This window comes from Arvicanthis niloticus, chromosome 6 (assembly GCF_011762505.2).
Source record: "Arvicanthis niloticus isolate mArvNil1 chromosome 6, mArvNil1.pat.X, whole genome shotgun sequence".
NCBI classification, from domain to species: Eukaryota; Metazoa; Chordata; class Mammalia; order Rodentia; family Muridae; genus Arvicanthis; species Arvicanthis niloticus.
Window position 1 is genome coordinate 48,141,521 of NC_047663.1, and position 16,874 is coordinate 48,158,394.

The window sequence follows — 16,874 nt, forward strand, 5'->3', positions numbered from 1 at the left end:
ACAGGGTGTGAAAGAAGCCAGCAGTCTTGGAAGTTCTCCATCTTTTATTGCCAAGTCATAGATGCCTCTCCCTATCTGCCTCTCAGGGATCCTGTCCAATCTCTAATCCTCAAGGCCATCTGCATAATATAACATACACAAAAACATCACATTATTCTCTAAAACTATGTAAAATTATTTGCTGGTAGATGGCAGAGAGAGTAAAGGGGGAGAGGGATGGGGTTCTTCAGACATCCCCTCCTTCAGTTTCTGTCCCACACTTTGTCTCCAGTTTTGCTCCCTTGAGTGTTTTGTTACCCACACTTGGTCTTCATTCTTCATGAGCTTCATGTGGTCTCTGATTGAATCTTGGGTATTTCGAGCTTCTGGGATAATATTCAATTATCAATGAGTAAAAACTGTGTGTGTTCTTTTGTGATTGGGTTACCTCACTCAGGATGATATTTTCTAGTTCCACCCATTTACCTAAGAATTTCTCGAATTCATTGTTTTAATAGCTGAGTAATACTCCATTGTGTAAATGTACCACATTTTTTGTATCCATTTCTCTGTGGAAGGGCATCTGGATTCTTTCCAGCTTCTGGCTATTATAAATAAAGCTGCTATGAACATAGTGGAGCATATGTCCTTGTTATATGTTGGAGCATCTTCTGGGTATATGCCCAGGAGTGGTATAGCTGGGTCCTCAGGCAATGCTATGTCTAATTTTCTGAGGAACCGCCAGACTGATTTCCAGAGTGGTTGCACTATCTTGCAATCCTACCAACAATGGAGGAGTGTTCACCTTTCTCCACATCCTCACCAGCATCTACTATCACCTGAGTTTTTGATCTTAGTCATTCTGACTGGTGTGAGGTGAAATCTCAGGGTTGTTTTGATTTGCATTTCCCTGATGACTAAGGATGTAGAACATTTCTTTAGGTGCTTCTCAGCCATTCGAGGTTCCTCAGTACAAAATTCTTTGTTTAGCTTTATATCCCATTTTTTAATAGCGTTATTTGGTTGTCTGGAGTCTAATTTCTTGAGTTCTTTGTATATATTAGATATTAGTCCTCTAATGGATGTGGGATTGGTAAAGATCGTTGGTGGCCATTTTGTCCTATTGACAATGTCCTTTGCCTTACAGAAACTTTCCAATGTTATGAGGTCCAATTTGTCAATACTTGATCTTAGAGCATAAGCCATTGGTGTTCTGTTCAGGAACTTTTCCCCTGTGCCCAAGTATTCAAGGTTCTTCCCCACCTTCTCTTCTATTAGTTTCAGTGTATCTGGTTTTATATGGAGGTTCTTTATCCACTTGGACTTGAGCTTTGTACAAGGAGATAAGAATGGGTCGATTTGCATTCTTCTACATGTTGTCCTCCAGTTGAACCATCACCATTTGTTGAAAATGCTTTCTTTTTTCCACTGGACAGTTTTAGCTCCTTGTCAAAGATCAAGTGACCGTAGGTGTGTGGGTTCATTTCTGGGTCTTCAATTCTATTCCATTGATCTTCCTGCCTGACTCTGTACCAAAATTATGCAGTTTTTATCACGATTGCTCTGTAGTACAGCTTGAGGTCAGGGATGGTGATTCCTCCAAAAGATCTTTTATGGTTGAAAATAGTTTTTGCTATCCTGGGTTTTTTGTTATTCCAAATGAATTTGAGAATTTCTCTTTCTAACTCTGTGAAGAATTGAGTTGGAATTTTAATGGGGATTGCATTGAATCTGTAGATTGCTTTTGGCAAGATGGCCATTTTTACTAAGTTAATCCTGCCAATCCATGAGCATGGGAGATCTTTCCATCTTCTGAGATCTTCTTCAATTTCTTTCTTCAGAGACTTGAAGTTCTTGTCATACATATCTTTCACTTGCTTGGTTAGATTCACTCCAAGATAATTTATTTTATTTGTGACTATTGTGAAGGGTGTCATTTCCCTAATTTTGTTCTCAGCCTGTTTATCTTTTGAGTAGAGGAAGGCTACTGATTTATTTGACTTGATTTTATAACCAGCCACTTTGCTGAAGTTGTTTATCAGGTTTAGTTCTCTGGTGGAAGTTTTGGGGTCATTTAAGTATACTATCATATTATCTGCAAATAGTGAAATTTTGACTTCTTCCTTTCCTTTTTGTATCTGTTTGAATTCTTTTAGTTGTCTAATTGCTCTGACTAGGACTTCCAGTACTATATTGAATAGGTAGGGAGAGAGTGGGCAGCCTTGTCTAGTCCCTGATCTTAGTGGGATTGCTTCAAGTCTCTCCATTTAGTTTGATGTTGGCTACTGGTTTGCTGTATATTGCTTTTTACTATGTTTAGCATAGTAAAAGCATAGGGCCTTGAATTCCTGATCTTTCCAAGACTTTTAACATGAAGGAATGCTGAATTTTGTCAAATGTTTTCACAGCATCTAGTGAGATGATCATGTGGTTTTTTCCTTTGAGTTTGTTTATATAGTGGATTACATTGTTGGATTTCCAAATATTGAACCATCCCTGCATTCAAGAGATAAAGCCTACTTGATCATGATGGATGATTGTTTTCATGTGTTCTTGGATTTGATTTGCGAGAATTTTATTGAGTATTTTTGCATCAATATTCATAAGGGAGATTGGCCTGAAGTTCTCTTTCTTCGTTGGGTCTTTGTGAGTCTTTGTGAGGTTTAGGTATGAGCGTAATTATAGCTTCATAGAATGAATTGGGTACTGTTCCTTCTGTTTCTATTTTGTGGAATAGTTTAAAGAGAATTGGTATTATGTCTTCCTTGAAGGTCTGATAGAATTCTGCACTAAAACCATCTGGTCCTGAGCTTTTGGGGGGGGCGGGGGGGAGACTTTTAATGACTGCTGTTTTTTCTTTAGGGGTTATGGGACTGTGTAGATGGTTTATTTGCTCCTGGTTTAACTTTGGTACCTGATATCTGTCTAGAAAATTGTCCATTTCATTCAGATTTTCCAGTATTGTTGAGTATAGGCCTTTGTAGTAGAATCTGATAGTGTTTTTAATTTCCTCAGTTTCTGTTGTTATGTCTCCCTTTTCAGTTCTGATTTTATTAATTTGGATACTGTCTCTGTGCCCTCTGGTTACTCTGGCTAAGCTCCTGGTTTTGTTGATTCTTTGTATATTTCTTTCTGTTTCTACTTGGTTGATTTCAGCCCTGCGTTTGATTGTTTCCTGCAGTCTACTCCTCTTGGGTGTATTTGCTTCTTTTTGTTCTAGAGCTTTCAGGTGTGCTGTCAAGTTGTTAGTGTATGCTCTCTCCAGGTTTTTTGTAGGCACGTAGAGCTATAAGTTTTCCTCTTAGCACTGCTTTCATGGAGTCCCACAAGTTTTGGTATGATGAGTCCTCATTTTCATTAAATTCTAAAAAGTCTTTAATTTCTTTATTTCTTTCTTGACCACATCATCATTGAGTAGAGCATTGTTCAGTTTTCATGTATATGTGGGCTTTCCATTGTTTTTGTCATTATCAAAGACCAGCCTTAGTCCATGGTGATCTGATAGCATGCAAGGAATTATTTCAATTTTTTGTATCTGTTGAGGCCTGTTTTGTGACTAATTATATGGTCTATTTTGGAGAAGGTACCATGAGGTGTTGAGAAAAAGGTATATTCTTTTGTTTTAGGGTGAAATGTTCTGTATATATCAGTTAAATCCATTTGGTTCATAACTTCTGTTAGTTTCATTGTGTCTCTGTTTAGTTTCTGTTTCCATGATTTGTCCATTGCTGAGAGTGGGGTGTTGAAGTCCCTCACTATTATTGTGTGAGGTGTGATGTATGCTTTGAGTTTTAGCAAAGTTTCCTTTATGTATGTGGGTGCCCTTGCATTTGGGGCATAAATGTTCAGAATTGAGAGTTCATCTTGGTACATTTTTCCTTTGATGAGTATAAAGTATCCTTCCTTATCTTTTTGATTACATGTGGTTGAAAATCAATTTTATTTGATATTAGAATTGCTACTCCAGCTTGTTTCTTGGGACCATTTGCTTGGAAGATTGTTTTCCATCCTTTTACTCTGAGGTAGTGTCTGTCTTTGCCACAGAGGTGTGTTTCCTGTATGCAGCAAAATTCTGGGTCTTGTTTATGTATCCAGTATGCTAGGCTATGTCTTTTTATTGGAGAGTTGAGTCCATTGATATTAAGAAGTATTAAGGAAAAATGATTGTTGCTTCCTGTCACTTTTGTTATTGGAGGTAGAATTATGTTTGTGTAACTATCTTCTTTTGGGGTTGTTGTTGGAAGATTACTTTCTTGCTTTTTCTTGGTTGTATTTTCCCTCCTTGTGTTGGAGTTTTCCATCCATTATCCTTTGAAGGGCTGGATTTGTGGGAAGATATTGTGTAAATTTGATTTTGTCATGGAATATCTTAGTTTCTCCATCAATTTTGATTGAGAGTTTTGCTGGGTATAGTAGTCTGGGCTGGCATTTGTGTTCTCTTAGGGTCTGTATGATATCAGTCCAGGATCTTCTGACTTTTATAGTATCTGGTGAGAAGTCTGGTGTAATTCTTATAGGTCTGCCTTTATATGTTACTTGACCTTTTTCCCTTACTGCTTTTAGTATTTTTTCTTTGTTTTGTGCATTTGATGTTTTGATTATTATGTGACAAGAGGTATTTCTTTTCTGGTCTAGTCTATTTGGGGTTCTGTATGCTTCTTGGATGTTCATGGACATCTCTTTCTTTAGGTTAGGGAAGTTTTCCTCTATAATTTTGATATTTACTGGCCTTTTAAGTTGGGAATCTTCACCCTCATCTGTACCTATTATCCTTAGGTTTGGCCTTCTCATTGTGTCCTTGATTTCCTGGATGTGTTGGGTTAGGAGCTTTTTGCATTTCACATTTTCTTTGACAGTTGTGTCAATGTTTTTCATGGTATCTTCTGCACATGAGATTCTCTCTTCTATCTCTTGTATTCTATTGGTGATGCTTGCATCTAAGACTCCTGATCTCTTTCCTAGGTTTTCTATCTCCAGGGTAGTCTCCCTTTGAGATTTCTTTATTGTTTCTACTTCCATTTTTAGATCCAAGATGGTTTTGTTTAATTCATTTGCCTGTTTGCATGTGCTTGCTTCCAGTTCTTTAAGGAATTTTTGTGTTTCCTCTTTAAGGGCTTCTACCTGTTTACCTGTGTTCTCCTGTACTTCTTTAAGGGAGTTATTCATGTCCTTCTTAAAGTCCTCTAATCATCATCATGAGACGTGATTTTATTTCTGAAACCTGCTTTTCTGGTGTGATGGGGTGTCCAGGGCTTGCTATGGTGGGAGAACTGGGTTCTGATGGTGCCAAGTAACTTTGGTTTCTGTTGCTTATGTTCTTATACTTGCTTTTCACCATCTGGTTAACTCTAGTGCTACCTACACTGACTGTCTCTGGCTGGAGCCAGTCTTTCCAGTTATTTTGCTTGTGTCAAAACTCCTCAGAATCCAGATGTCTCTCTGATCCTGTGATCCTGAGTTCCCGGGTGGAAGAACTTCTGGGACTCAGGCCACTTCTGGGATCCTGAAATCCTGCTGCTCTGATTGCAGTGGTTCCTCTAGAATGGCTCAGGATATGGTGTCTTCACAGGAGCAGACCTGCTAGGTGTCTGCCCCAGCCAAAAGAACCAAGAGAGGGGCAGAAGGGGAGTGGTATTCTGGAGGGGCGGGGTTTGGGTGGCTGATGGGTCCTGAGCACCTAAGGCTTCGAGTTGTAGCTCTGGGGCATAGGGTAGTGGGAGGGAGTTCTTACCCGCTGCTCTGAGTGTAATGGCTCCTCTAGGATGGCTCAGGATATGGTGTCTTCATGGGAGCAGACCCACTAGGTCTACTTAAAATTTCTATTTTATTTTCAAGAATCATACTGAGACTATAAAAACAAATATGTCTCTTCATTAAATATCAGTTATTTATAAATGCTTTATCTAACCAGCATGCAATAAGAGCCAAGTAGTTACCATCAACCATGGTGAGTGCTTCTGCTTGTGAGTCTACACATATGATAATATCATAAACTACACAAGGTAAAAATGAGTGTATATAAGAATTGGTGAAATACAAATTAAACTATACAACAAAAAAAAACAGAATCCAAATTTGAAATGTAAATCAATGAAAACTTTCAACAATACATACCTAAAACAAGGCATAATTAATATAGATCACAAGAGGCAATGATGGGAGCACTTTCTTTGGAAGAGTATAGGATTTTTATTTATGAATGAAAGCTCCATTTTAGGCTAAGAAACAGGAAACATGCAATACTAAAGTATCAATACAAAAGAATAGAGTGTGTTTTAAATCAGGTATAGTTTTTTTAATTACTGAACATTAACATTTTAACAGCCAGAAACAGAACTAGTTTTTACACAATTTCTCTATTTGTTGTTTGCCTGTGTATTTGCATGCACCACACCAGATGCATGGATGTCAAAAAGCACCTAGTGGAAGTAGGTTCTCTCCCTCCACCATATAAGTTCCCTGCTGAATCATTTCAATGGCCCACAGCATGTATTAAAAGATTTTATGTTTGCCTTCTCAAGGCATATATAAAACAGGTGCTTGTGCTCCGGGGGGGATGGGCAGGCCCAGGAGAAGGAACTGGGAGATATCAGTTTGGTTCCCTTCTGTCATGCTGTGTATCCAGAATATTTAAGAGAAAAATTTTAAAGTCCCCTTAAATACAAATAAAAAATGAACACATTTTTATAATATACAATCTGCTAAGTGCTCAGTTTACCTTGAATTAATAAATTGGAAAACTCTACAAGCAAATCATGAGAAGTCCTTCTTAACCAACTAGCCATTTCTACTTCTACTATTTTAATTTTGGGGCAATTATATAATACATCACTTTAACAAAAAAATTCCCTAGTGAAAAAAAAAGTCATATTATAATAATATCCAGATATCAATTATCTGTTAATTTCAATAATTATCATCATAAACAGAAAACTTTTTTCTTACAAATAACTCTGCCCAGTGCTCCCTTCATATCTCTGTTCCTCAGGCTGTAGATGAAGGGGTTCAGCATGGGAGTCACCACTGTGTACATCATAGACATGACAGTCTCCTTCACAGTAGAGTTATTAGCTGATGGACATAAGTACAGACCAATGATGGTCCCATAGAACAGTGACACCACAGATAAGTGGGAGCCACAGGTGGAGAAGGCTTTTCGGATGCCTCGAACAGATGGGACCTTGAGAATGGAGGAGACAATTCGTGCATAGGATACAACGATGAGCACAAATGGAATGACAAGGATGAGGCCTCCCATGACAAATATCACCAATTCATTAACATGTGTGTCAGAGCAGGACAGCTTCAGCAGAGCAGACATGTCACAGAAAAAGTGGGGGATCACACTGTCCTCACAGAATGATAATCTAGCCATGAGCAGGGTGTGCAGCATGGCATGGAAGGTGGTCAGCACCCAGGACAGCAGCACCAGACTCACACAGAGCTTGGGACTCATGATGCTCATGTAATGAAGGGGGAAGCAGATGGCCACATAGCGGTCATAGGCCATGGCCACAAGGAGGAAGCTCTCAAGGTCTCCAAAAAGCAAGAAAAAGTACATTTGTGTCAGGCAGCCTGCATAGGGGATGGATGGAACTTGGCTCTGCATGTTCTGCAGCAACTTGGGCATTGTGACAGAGGAAAAACAGAAGTCAGTGAAGGACAAGTTGCTGAGAAACAAGTACATGGGTGTGTGGAGATGGGAGTCCAGTATAATGAGGATGATGATGACGAGGTTCCCCAGGATGGTGGTGAGGTACATGGCCAGGAACAGGGTGTAGAACAGGTGCTGGTGCTCTGGGTCGATGGGTAGGCCCAGGAGAAGGAACTGGGAGATATCAGTTTGGTTCCCTTCTGTCATGCTGTCTAATCAGAATCTTTAAGAAAAAAATTTTAAAGTCCCCTTAAATACAAATAAAAATGAACACATTTCTATGATATACAATCTTGTAAGTGTTCAGTTATTGACTGCACCCTCATCAACTGAAAGAAAGTAAGTTAAATTTTCTTTGTTTGTAGGTGGTTTTAACTCACAGCCTCTCTACTTAGCCTTGGCTGTCCTGGAGCTCCCTGTATAGACCAGGTGGGCCTGGGACTCTAATTCTTGAGTGCTGAGATTTAAGGCATCCACTACTACACCTGGGTTAAATTCCTTAAGTTTATCCCCATAACTAAATCTAAGCCACTTCTCAGCCATTGTCACTGGTTATTAGATAGTACAATGGTATTGGCTCTTATATCCTACCTTAAACAGTCACAGGTTAGGTGCTCACCTGGTAATGCAATGGCCATTTTTTCTCAATAATTGGAACTGAGGGTTGTTTTTTTAATAGTAGCTACTGTTTCCTAGGACTTCCTACTAAACATTCCTCTTATAATTCTAAGACTATATCCCTAAGAATGCTTGCCTATTTCTATGACATCTATTATCACCTAAAATGCTTAGCTACATCACTATTACCTGTAGTACTCTGCCACCAACTGCTTATTGCTTATTTTTCCATAGGTGTAACAAGGCCATCTTCAGCTCAGTAGGTCTCAAATACCTGTACAAGTCGCCCTGCCCTTTCACAAGTTTCTCATATCTCAGGGGAAGAAATCCAGGTTCACTTAAGAGGTGTTGGAATTTTTAATTCATCCATCCATTCCCATGACCATCAGCATGCAATCTAGCAAGTCCCATAGCATCTGTCATTTCATTTCTCTCTAAGTCATCCATACTAATTCTAATTGCCATTGTAGCTTCTAAGTGTATCCCTTCTGGATGTCTCAATGCCCTATTAGAATATTTCATCTCTTCTTTTCTGTCTGTAGGTCTTCTCAGACTCACTAACCTGGAACCATGTAGCTTTTGACAATGTTTCAGAATTCCCAGTGTAATTTCAGACCCATAGAAAACATTAGGCTACCCAACACACTATAATTTATTCTAAATAAGCAACCAGACAACTTGGTATGTGTAGCTATGAGCATTTTGTTTCTTGAGTAATAATGTTCATATGATTCATTAGTATTGAGATGAAAAGTACTAAGTTAATAATTGATTTGGTTTGCTCACTGATAAGTGGATATTAGCCCAAAAGCTTGAAATAGCCAAGATTCAACTCACAGATCACATGAAGCTCATGAAGAAGGAAGACCAAGTGTGGATGCCTCGGTCCTACTTAGAAGAAGTAACAAAATACTCAAGGGAGCAATTATGGAGACAAAGTGTGGGACAGAAACTGAAGGAGGGGCTGTCTGAAGACCATTCCACCTAGGTATCAATCCCTTGTGTATTCACCAAAGGTAGATGCTGATGTGGATGTCAGGAAGTGCATGCTGACAAGAGCCTGATAGCTGTCTCCTTAGAGGTCTGCCAGAGTCTGACATATTCAGAGGCAGATGCTCACAGCTAACCACTGATCTGACCAAGGGTTTCCCAATGGAGAAGTTAGAGAGAAGACTGAAGGACCTGAAAGGGTTGGTGGTCCCATGAGGAGAGCAACAATACCAACCAACCAGAGCTCCCCACGGTCTAAACCACCAGCCTGGGAGCACATAGGGAGGAACCCATGACTCCATCTGTATATGTAGGAAAGGATGGCCTTGTCAGGCATAGGTGGGAGAGGAGATCCTTGGTCCCATGAAGGCTGAACACCGAGTTGGGGGGGGGGGAATTCAAGGGTGGGGAGGTGGGAGTGGGGGGTAGGTGGGGGCACATCCTCATAGAAGCAGGAGGAAGGGGGATGGGATAGGAGGTTCCTGAGTGGTGGGGGAAATGGGGTAAGGTGATAAAATCTGAAATGTAAATATAATATCCAATACAAAAATAAAAATGGAAAAAATAATTGATTTGGAAGAGTGCTAGCAACTGGCTCTCTGGCACTCCCCTCCTCCCTTCCTGCCTCCCTCCTTTGGTGGCCTCAGGTCATGGCCTGGGAGTGAGTTTGGGGGGGGGCAGGTTTAAGCTGCCTGAGGCATGCAGCAGAGAAGGAGGACAACTAAGACCAATCTATATTGCTTTTCATAGTGCAGTAAGTCTGGAGCCAATCAAGTCCTTTGAAGCTCCTGCAACCATCAATTCTGCATCTCTTCATCCTGAGAATCAATTTCTTGTAGTGGGTGGAGAAGACATTAAACTGTATGCCTATAATAGTGGAGAGAAATTAGAATCCTACAAAGGTCACTCTGGTCCCATTCACTGTATGAGATTCAGTCCTGATGGTGACCTCTATCCCAGTGGTTCTGAAGATGGGACATTGAGTTTGTGGCAAACTGGCTAGGAAAGAACTATGGCCTGTGGAAATGTGTGCTTCCTGAGGAAGACATCGGGGAACTGGCAAAGCCAGAGATTGGATTTCCAGAAACAGCAGAAGAGGTGGAAGAAATTGCTTCAGAGAATTCAAATTCCATCTATTTGTCAACTCCTGAAGTTAAGGCCTGAGCATCAAACATGTGCCGCAGATACCATATAGTTCATGGACTAAACAAGCAGAGACAAGCATCAGCCTTCAGAGTCACTCTCTGCCTGTGGCAGAGGGCAGAAAATATTGGGGTTTATGAATTAGCTCAAGTGCACAACTACTCAGTGTTGCCTGTGAGTGAAAATAGCTGAGTGTCTGATGTGCAGGCAGGAGGATTCTGTTCACATAGTGCACAGCCTGCTGTTGGGAGTGAAAAGGCAACTTACAGTTTCCATTTTACACCTAAAGTTTTGTTATGGAGAAGAAAAATATATTGGCCTATTTTTCTGACTTTTCCCTTAAAAAAGAATCTCTCTCTCTCTCTCTCTCTCTCTCTCTCTCTCTCTCTCTCTCTCTCTCTCTCTCTCTCTCTCTTCACTTAGTTCTCAAGAAGAAAAAATACATGATAAAGTAGCTGGTTTGGTCTCTTTCATTGTACACTGACTGCTTCTGAACATCTAGTAGTTTTTAGTTATCTAAATAAAATGCCTCTAAAACAAAAAAGAATTGATTTGGGGAGAAAGAAATGAATACAGGTGATTTGGGGACTTCATTTCAGTTTGTTCCCATGTATCCATATGTCAGTTTCCTCAAAGCTAAAATGGAAAAGAAGGCTGTTAAGGCAGATAAGTTTCTCCCGTAAAGAAGCACAGCTGAGCCCAGTTGCTGAAATTTTCATCTTACCAATACTATTTAATCTTGCCATACTAATAGTTTTTACATTTAGACATGATCTTCCAGTGTTGCAGTTGGAAAAGCATCAATAAAATTTTATACACCTATCTTAGAATGGAGCTTTCCTGAGAAATGCACAGGATACACCTCTGATATTAAGGCTGTTATGAAGAATAACAAAGAACAAGGACAATGCTTGCAGATGGTACCCCTGGCCAACACCTGAGTCCCAGGAGCTCCGTTTTCCTCATTTTTCTCATATTGTACCTGTTCAGTTCTCAGTCTGAACTGCACATAAAAATAATAAAAGGCTTAGATTTAGTCAAAGGAATACCTGGTTATCCTAATAAATTCTGATTCTGATCAGTAAGTCTTGTGTGGGCTTAAAATTGAACATTCAAACTTTACATTTGGTGATGCTAATTCTGCCAGTCTGTGGATCACACTTTGATAATCACACACTTTTTAAAACAAAGTATTTTTACATTGCTCTCCAATGATTGTGATTATAATCTCTTCAAGGGGATTATCTATGCCTTTTTAAGTTCCTTGAATAATCTAACATATAACAAGAACATCTATATAAAATGCTTTCCTCAGAGGGACGCCCTTTTGTTGGCATGATACAATCTTGTGATAACACATTGCCTAGTAATAGTAATGAATGCTATACTAAAAATGTAACAGGTGACAATGTTTAACCAGAACATTTCTATAATGTCAGAAAAGCCTTGGGAGCAAGCACAGAGAGGAAAAGTATATCTGGAAAAAAAGTCTTGCAGAGTATCCTAAGACTTGGAAATTAAAGTCTTCAATTACAGTTAGGGAAACAAAGGCGCTAGTTCATTCACCTTCTTGCCAACTTACCCAGAATGTCTGTGAGACTCCGGAGCCTTGGTGCAAGATCCTGTTCCCATCTATTCAGTGTCGGTATAGGAAAAACAGCCTTTGTAGTTATCACCTGAGTCTCTTCCATCCCTGCTCACACTTTTCATTATGCTCATCCTGGGCCTAAGGGGTTCTGCATCCCAGAGGAGTCTAGATCCAGGAGGAACTCATTAAATAAGACAAACTAATTATTCAAGATCTCTCTAGGACAAATTCTCCTAGAGTCCTGTAGCAGTGACTAACTACTCACTGGTCATGTGGTATTGTACTTTGGGGGCCATGTCCAGGACAGTGAGCAACTCACTAAGAGATGCTTATTCATTATCTGTCTAGGGAATCAAGAACAGTAGTCCCATATGGTGGATCCTATATTTGGAGAGAAGGTTTGAGAGGCCTAAAAATAGAGACCTTAATGTGAAGGCTCTAAAATATCTTAAGAGTATTAAAGCATAGGCTTTATCCTGTGAACAAAAAGTTATCAGTGGTCTTTGAATAACACTAAAAAAGACACATATTTCAAAAACATTTCAAGGGTAGCAGAACCTTTCACTAGAACTAAGCTACTCAGGAACATATTTCAGGTAAGAGAAACCCTCAGCTATAAGGACCCAAGCATATGAAGACACACAAGAAGAATGAGAATAAGAAAAAAACTGCCACATCATGCTCAATTCTTCTTCCAGCCAAATTTGAAAATGAAATTGGTTTTGTACCTTATTCAGTTGTTTCTACCTTCTATCTTCTCTAGGAAAATCTTAACAGTGCTACCCACCATAATCTTAAGCAGTCTCCTTAGATGTTAGAATACTTCCCAGCTCTGGCTTTTCCACTTGATCATAAGATTATAGTTAATATATGCAAGTCCTCTTCAACAGTTATTCTGTGTTCACTTTTCATCATTTCAACTAGATTTGCCCTTCATCCTTCAGGAATATGAAATCTTCAATAGTATTACCTTCACTGGATTACAAGAATAGCTGCCTTTGATTTATTGACACACAAAAAAAAATCCTGGAGTTGGCCTCATTCTTAGTAATATAGATTTACATTTCCTAGATCCTTTTAGTTGTGAATGGCATTTCATTATCTGTAGTTCCACAGTTTACCCATTCGCCTGTCAAAGAACATCTTAATCTTAGATGCTCACAGTTGGAGAAATTATGAAATAATTTTAATTTCTAGAAATTATAAATGAAATTTCTAGAAATTAAAGCTGGGCAGTTGTGGTGCACACCTTTAATCTCAGCATTCAGAAGCCAGAGGCAGACAGATCTTTGTGAGTTGAAAGCCAGCCTGGTCTACAGAGTGGGCTCTAGGACAGCCAAAGCTACACAGAGAAACTCTGTTTCAAAAAATAAAGAAAGGAAGGAAGAGAGGGGAAGGAAGGGAATGAGGGAGAGAGGAGGAGAAGAAGGAGGAGGAGGAAGGAAGAAAGGAAGGAAGGGGGAAGGAAGGAAGGAGGGAGGGAGGGAGATGGGGCAGAAGGGGAAGAAAAGGGGGAAGGAAAGGGGAAGAAAAGGAAGGGGGAAGGGAAGAGGAAGAAGAGGGAGGGGAAGGGAAGGGAAAAGGGAAGGGAAGGGAAAAGGGAAGGGAAGGGAAAAGGGAAGGGGAGGGAAAAGGGAAGGGGAGGGAAAAGGGAAGGGGAGGGAAAAGGAAGGGAAGGGAAAAGGGAAGGGGAGGGAAAAGGGAAGGGGAGGGAAAAGGGAAGGAAGGGAAAAGGGAAGGGGAGGGAAAAGGGAAGGGAAGGGAAAGGAAAGGGAAGGGAAGGGAAAAAAGGGAAGGGGAGGGAAAAGGGAAGGGGAGGGAAAAGGGAAGGGGAGGGAAAAGGGAAGGGGAGGGAAAAGGGAAGGGGAGGGAAAAGGGAAGGGGAGGGAAAAGGGAAGGGAAGGGAAAAGGGAAGGGGAGGGAAAAGGGAAGGGGAGGGAAAAGGGAAGGGAAAAGGGAAGGGAAGGGAAGGGAAAAGGGAAGGAAAGGGAAAAAAGGAAAGCGAAAAGGGAAGGGGAGGGAAAAGGGAAGGGGAGGGAAAAGGGACGGGAGGGAAGGGAAGGGGAGGGGAAAGGGAAGGGAAGGGAAAAGGGAAGGGAAGGGAAAAGGGAAGGGGAGGGAAAAGGGAAGGGGAGGGAAAAGGGAAGGGAAGGGAAAAGGGAAGGGGAGGGAAAAGGGAAGGGAAGGGAAAGGAAAGGGAAGGGAAGGGAAAAAAGGGAAGGGGAGGGAAAAGGGAAGGGGAGGGAAAGGGAAGGGAAGGGAAGGGAAAAGGGAAGGGGAGGGAAAGGGAAGGGAAGGGAAAAGGGAAGGGGAGGGAAAAGGGAAGGGAAGGGAAAAAAGGGAAGGGAAGGGAAAAGGGAAGGGGATGGAAAAGGGAAGGGGAGGGAAAGGGAAGGGGAGGGAAAAGGGAAGGGGAGGGAAAAGGGAAGTGGAGGGAAAGGGAAGGGGAGGGAAAGGGAAGGGGAGGGAAAAGGGAAGGGGAGGGAAAGGGAAGGGGAGGGAAAAGGGAAGGGAAGGGAAAAGGGAAGGGGAAAAAGGGAAGGGAAAAGGGAAGGGGGGAAAAGGGAAGGGGAGGGAAAAGGGAAGGGGAGGGAAAGGGAAGGGAAGGGAAAAGGGAAGGGGAGGGAAAAGGGAAGGGGAGGGAAAAGGGAAGGGGAGGGAAAAGGGAAGGGGAGGGAAAAGGGAAGGGAAGGGAAAAGGGAAGGGGAGGGAAAAGGGAAGGGGAGGGAAAAGGGAAGGGAAAAGGGAAGGGAAGGGAAGGGAAAAGGGAAGGAAAGGGAAAAAAGGAAAGCGAAAAGGGAAGGGGAGGGAAAAGGGAAGGGGAGGGAAAAGGGACGGGAGGGAAGGGAAGGGGAGGGGAAAGGGAAGGGAAGGGAAAAGGGAAGGGAAGGGAAAAGGGAAGGGAAAAGGGAAGGGAAGGGAAGGGAAGGGAGGGGAGGGAAGGGAAGAAGGGAAGGGAAGAAGGAAAGGGAAGAAGGGAAGAAGGGAAGGGAAGAAGGGAAGGGAAGGGAAGGGAAAAGGGAAGGGAAGGGAAAAAGGAAAGGGAAGAAGGGAAGGGAAGGGAAGGGAAGGGAAGGGAAGGGAAGGGAAGGGAAGGGAAGGGAAGGGAAGGGAAGGGAAGGGAAGGGAAGGGAAGGGAAGGGAGGGAGGGGAGGGGAGGGGAGGGGAGGGGAGGGAAGGGAAGGGAAGGGAAGGGAAGGGAAGGGAAGGGAAGGGAAGGGAAGGGAAGGGAAGGGAAGGGAAGGGAAGGGAAGGGAAGGGAAGGGAAGGGAAGGGAAGGGAAGGGAAGGGAAGGGAAGGGAAGGGAAGGGAAGGGAGGGAGGGAGGGGAGGGGAGGGGAGGGGAGGGGAGGGGAGGGGAGGGGAGGGGAGGGGAGGGGAGGGGAGGGGAGGGGAGGGGAGGGGAGGGGAGGGGAGGGAAGGGAAGGGAATGGAAGGGAAGGGAAGGGAAGGGAAGGGAAGGGAAGGGAAGGGAAGGGAAGGGAAGGGAAGGGAAGGGAAGGGAAGGGAAGGGAAGGGAAGGGAAGGGAAGGGAAGGGAAGGGAAAGACATGATCTTTTTCCTCATTGCGTACAGAAAGGAATTTTCCCTTGTTAGCTATAATTGAATTACTTCAGACAGCATAGCAATTCTGTCTTTTATTTTGGTTCAGAGACATAAGGAACCTCTACTTACTGTTTAGCAATCTCAGTGTCCACTAGAATAGAGCCATCTATTTAGAAATGTTCTCAGATTCTTCTTGTGTAGCATCAGATTCTCTCATCTGTCCTCTCTCAATCTAGACACAGCTATGGCAAGATTTACAGACTTCAACCTGCTCCACATTCTCTACCTTCCTAATGCTGTTGACCCTCATGATGTTGTTACCCCCAAACATAAAATTATTTTTGTTGCTACTTCTTAAGTGTAATTTTGCTACTGTTATGAATCATAACGTAAATATTTTTGGATAGAGAGATTTGACAAAGGGGTCAAGACCCACAAAGTTGAGAACCACTGATGCAGAGTCTGACAGGGTTACCTTGGGTCTGTTTTCCCTGCTTCTTGTGTTCTATCTAGCATTGAGTTCCTGTGGTCCCATGAGTTGACAGTGAATAAGCTACTTTATGATTTGGTCTCCCTGTTCCCTATTTAATGCAACCTGTCTCTCACTCTTCCAATTAGATAAAGCTCTCAGATAATGAGACAGGAAATAAGACTTTGCTTTTTTCTGCTTTTAAGCTTCACAAGCAAGAAATAATGAAGCATTTCAGACTGAGAAATGCATCCCAAGTTGTTATGACATTAGTGGAGAAAATAAAAATGCTTAGTCTGGACATTTTTCCTGTTGTTGAAACATTTCAGAAGGCATTGGACCACATCAATTTCTCTAACTTTCATCTTGTAAACCAGGGAAAGAGATTAGCTGAAATAAGACTGTAAGAGTTCATCCAAAAAGCAAGAAGGACAAAAGAAGGGAAAAAAAGGAGTAGCATCAGACATAGGTGAGAAGGGAATGCAATGAGCAAGAAAAGAGCAGTCTGATGTGGTTTGAGGCATCACTGCTGAGTGGGAATTATAACATATAATTATATTAGGCAGACATTTTCATATCCTAAATAGTTAACATTTTCCTGAATTTTAACAGAAAAAATTTAAATGGAATGGAATACAATAGGTTTAATTCTTTAAATCGATCCAGGAGTACATGAGCAGCACTAATTGGAGCCTACCAGTTTTTAAAAGGTAAGTACACCAAGCTGGGTAAATATGAACATGGGGGTCTCAGAGGAACTGAGGAAAGAAAGGAATATGATCAAAATACAATGTATGAATTCTCAACAAATTAAAATATTTTCTAAATAAAGTGAAGTCATTAAATGGCCAGCATAAACTAACAATTGCAGAATAACACTTGAAACAC

The 16,874-nt window shown here is 41.5% G+C and overlaps 1 protein-coding gene across 1 annotated transcript; it reads right to left on the bottom strand.

The window, feature by feature from the left end:
* Positions 1 to 6,179: 6,179 nt before the first annotated feature.
* LOC117710752 (olfactory receptor 1468-like) lies at positions 6,180 to 12,096 on the bottom strand. Its single transcript, XM_034505930.2, has 2 exons — positions 11,967 to 12,096; positions 6,180 to 7,856 (listed from the first exon to the last, which is right to left on the bottom strand). Exon 2 carries the CDS (start codon positions 7,838 to 7,840, stop codon positions 6,899 to 6,901), a length of 942 nt encoding a protein of 313 aa, XP_034361821.1. The 5' UTR covers positions 7,841 to 7,856; positions 11,967 to 12,096; the 3' UTR covers positions 6,180 to 6,898.
* Positions 12,097 to 16,874: the final 4,778 nt, after the last annotated feature.

Bases quoted from the DNA above. Each gene is read 5' to 3' on its own strand.
- LOC117710752 (XM_034505930.2), bottom strand. From the start codon at position 7,840: ATGACAGAAGGGAACCAAACTGATATCTCCCAGTTCCTTCTCCTGGGC.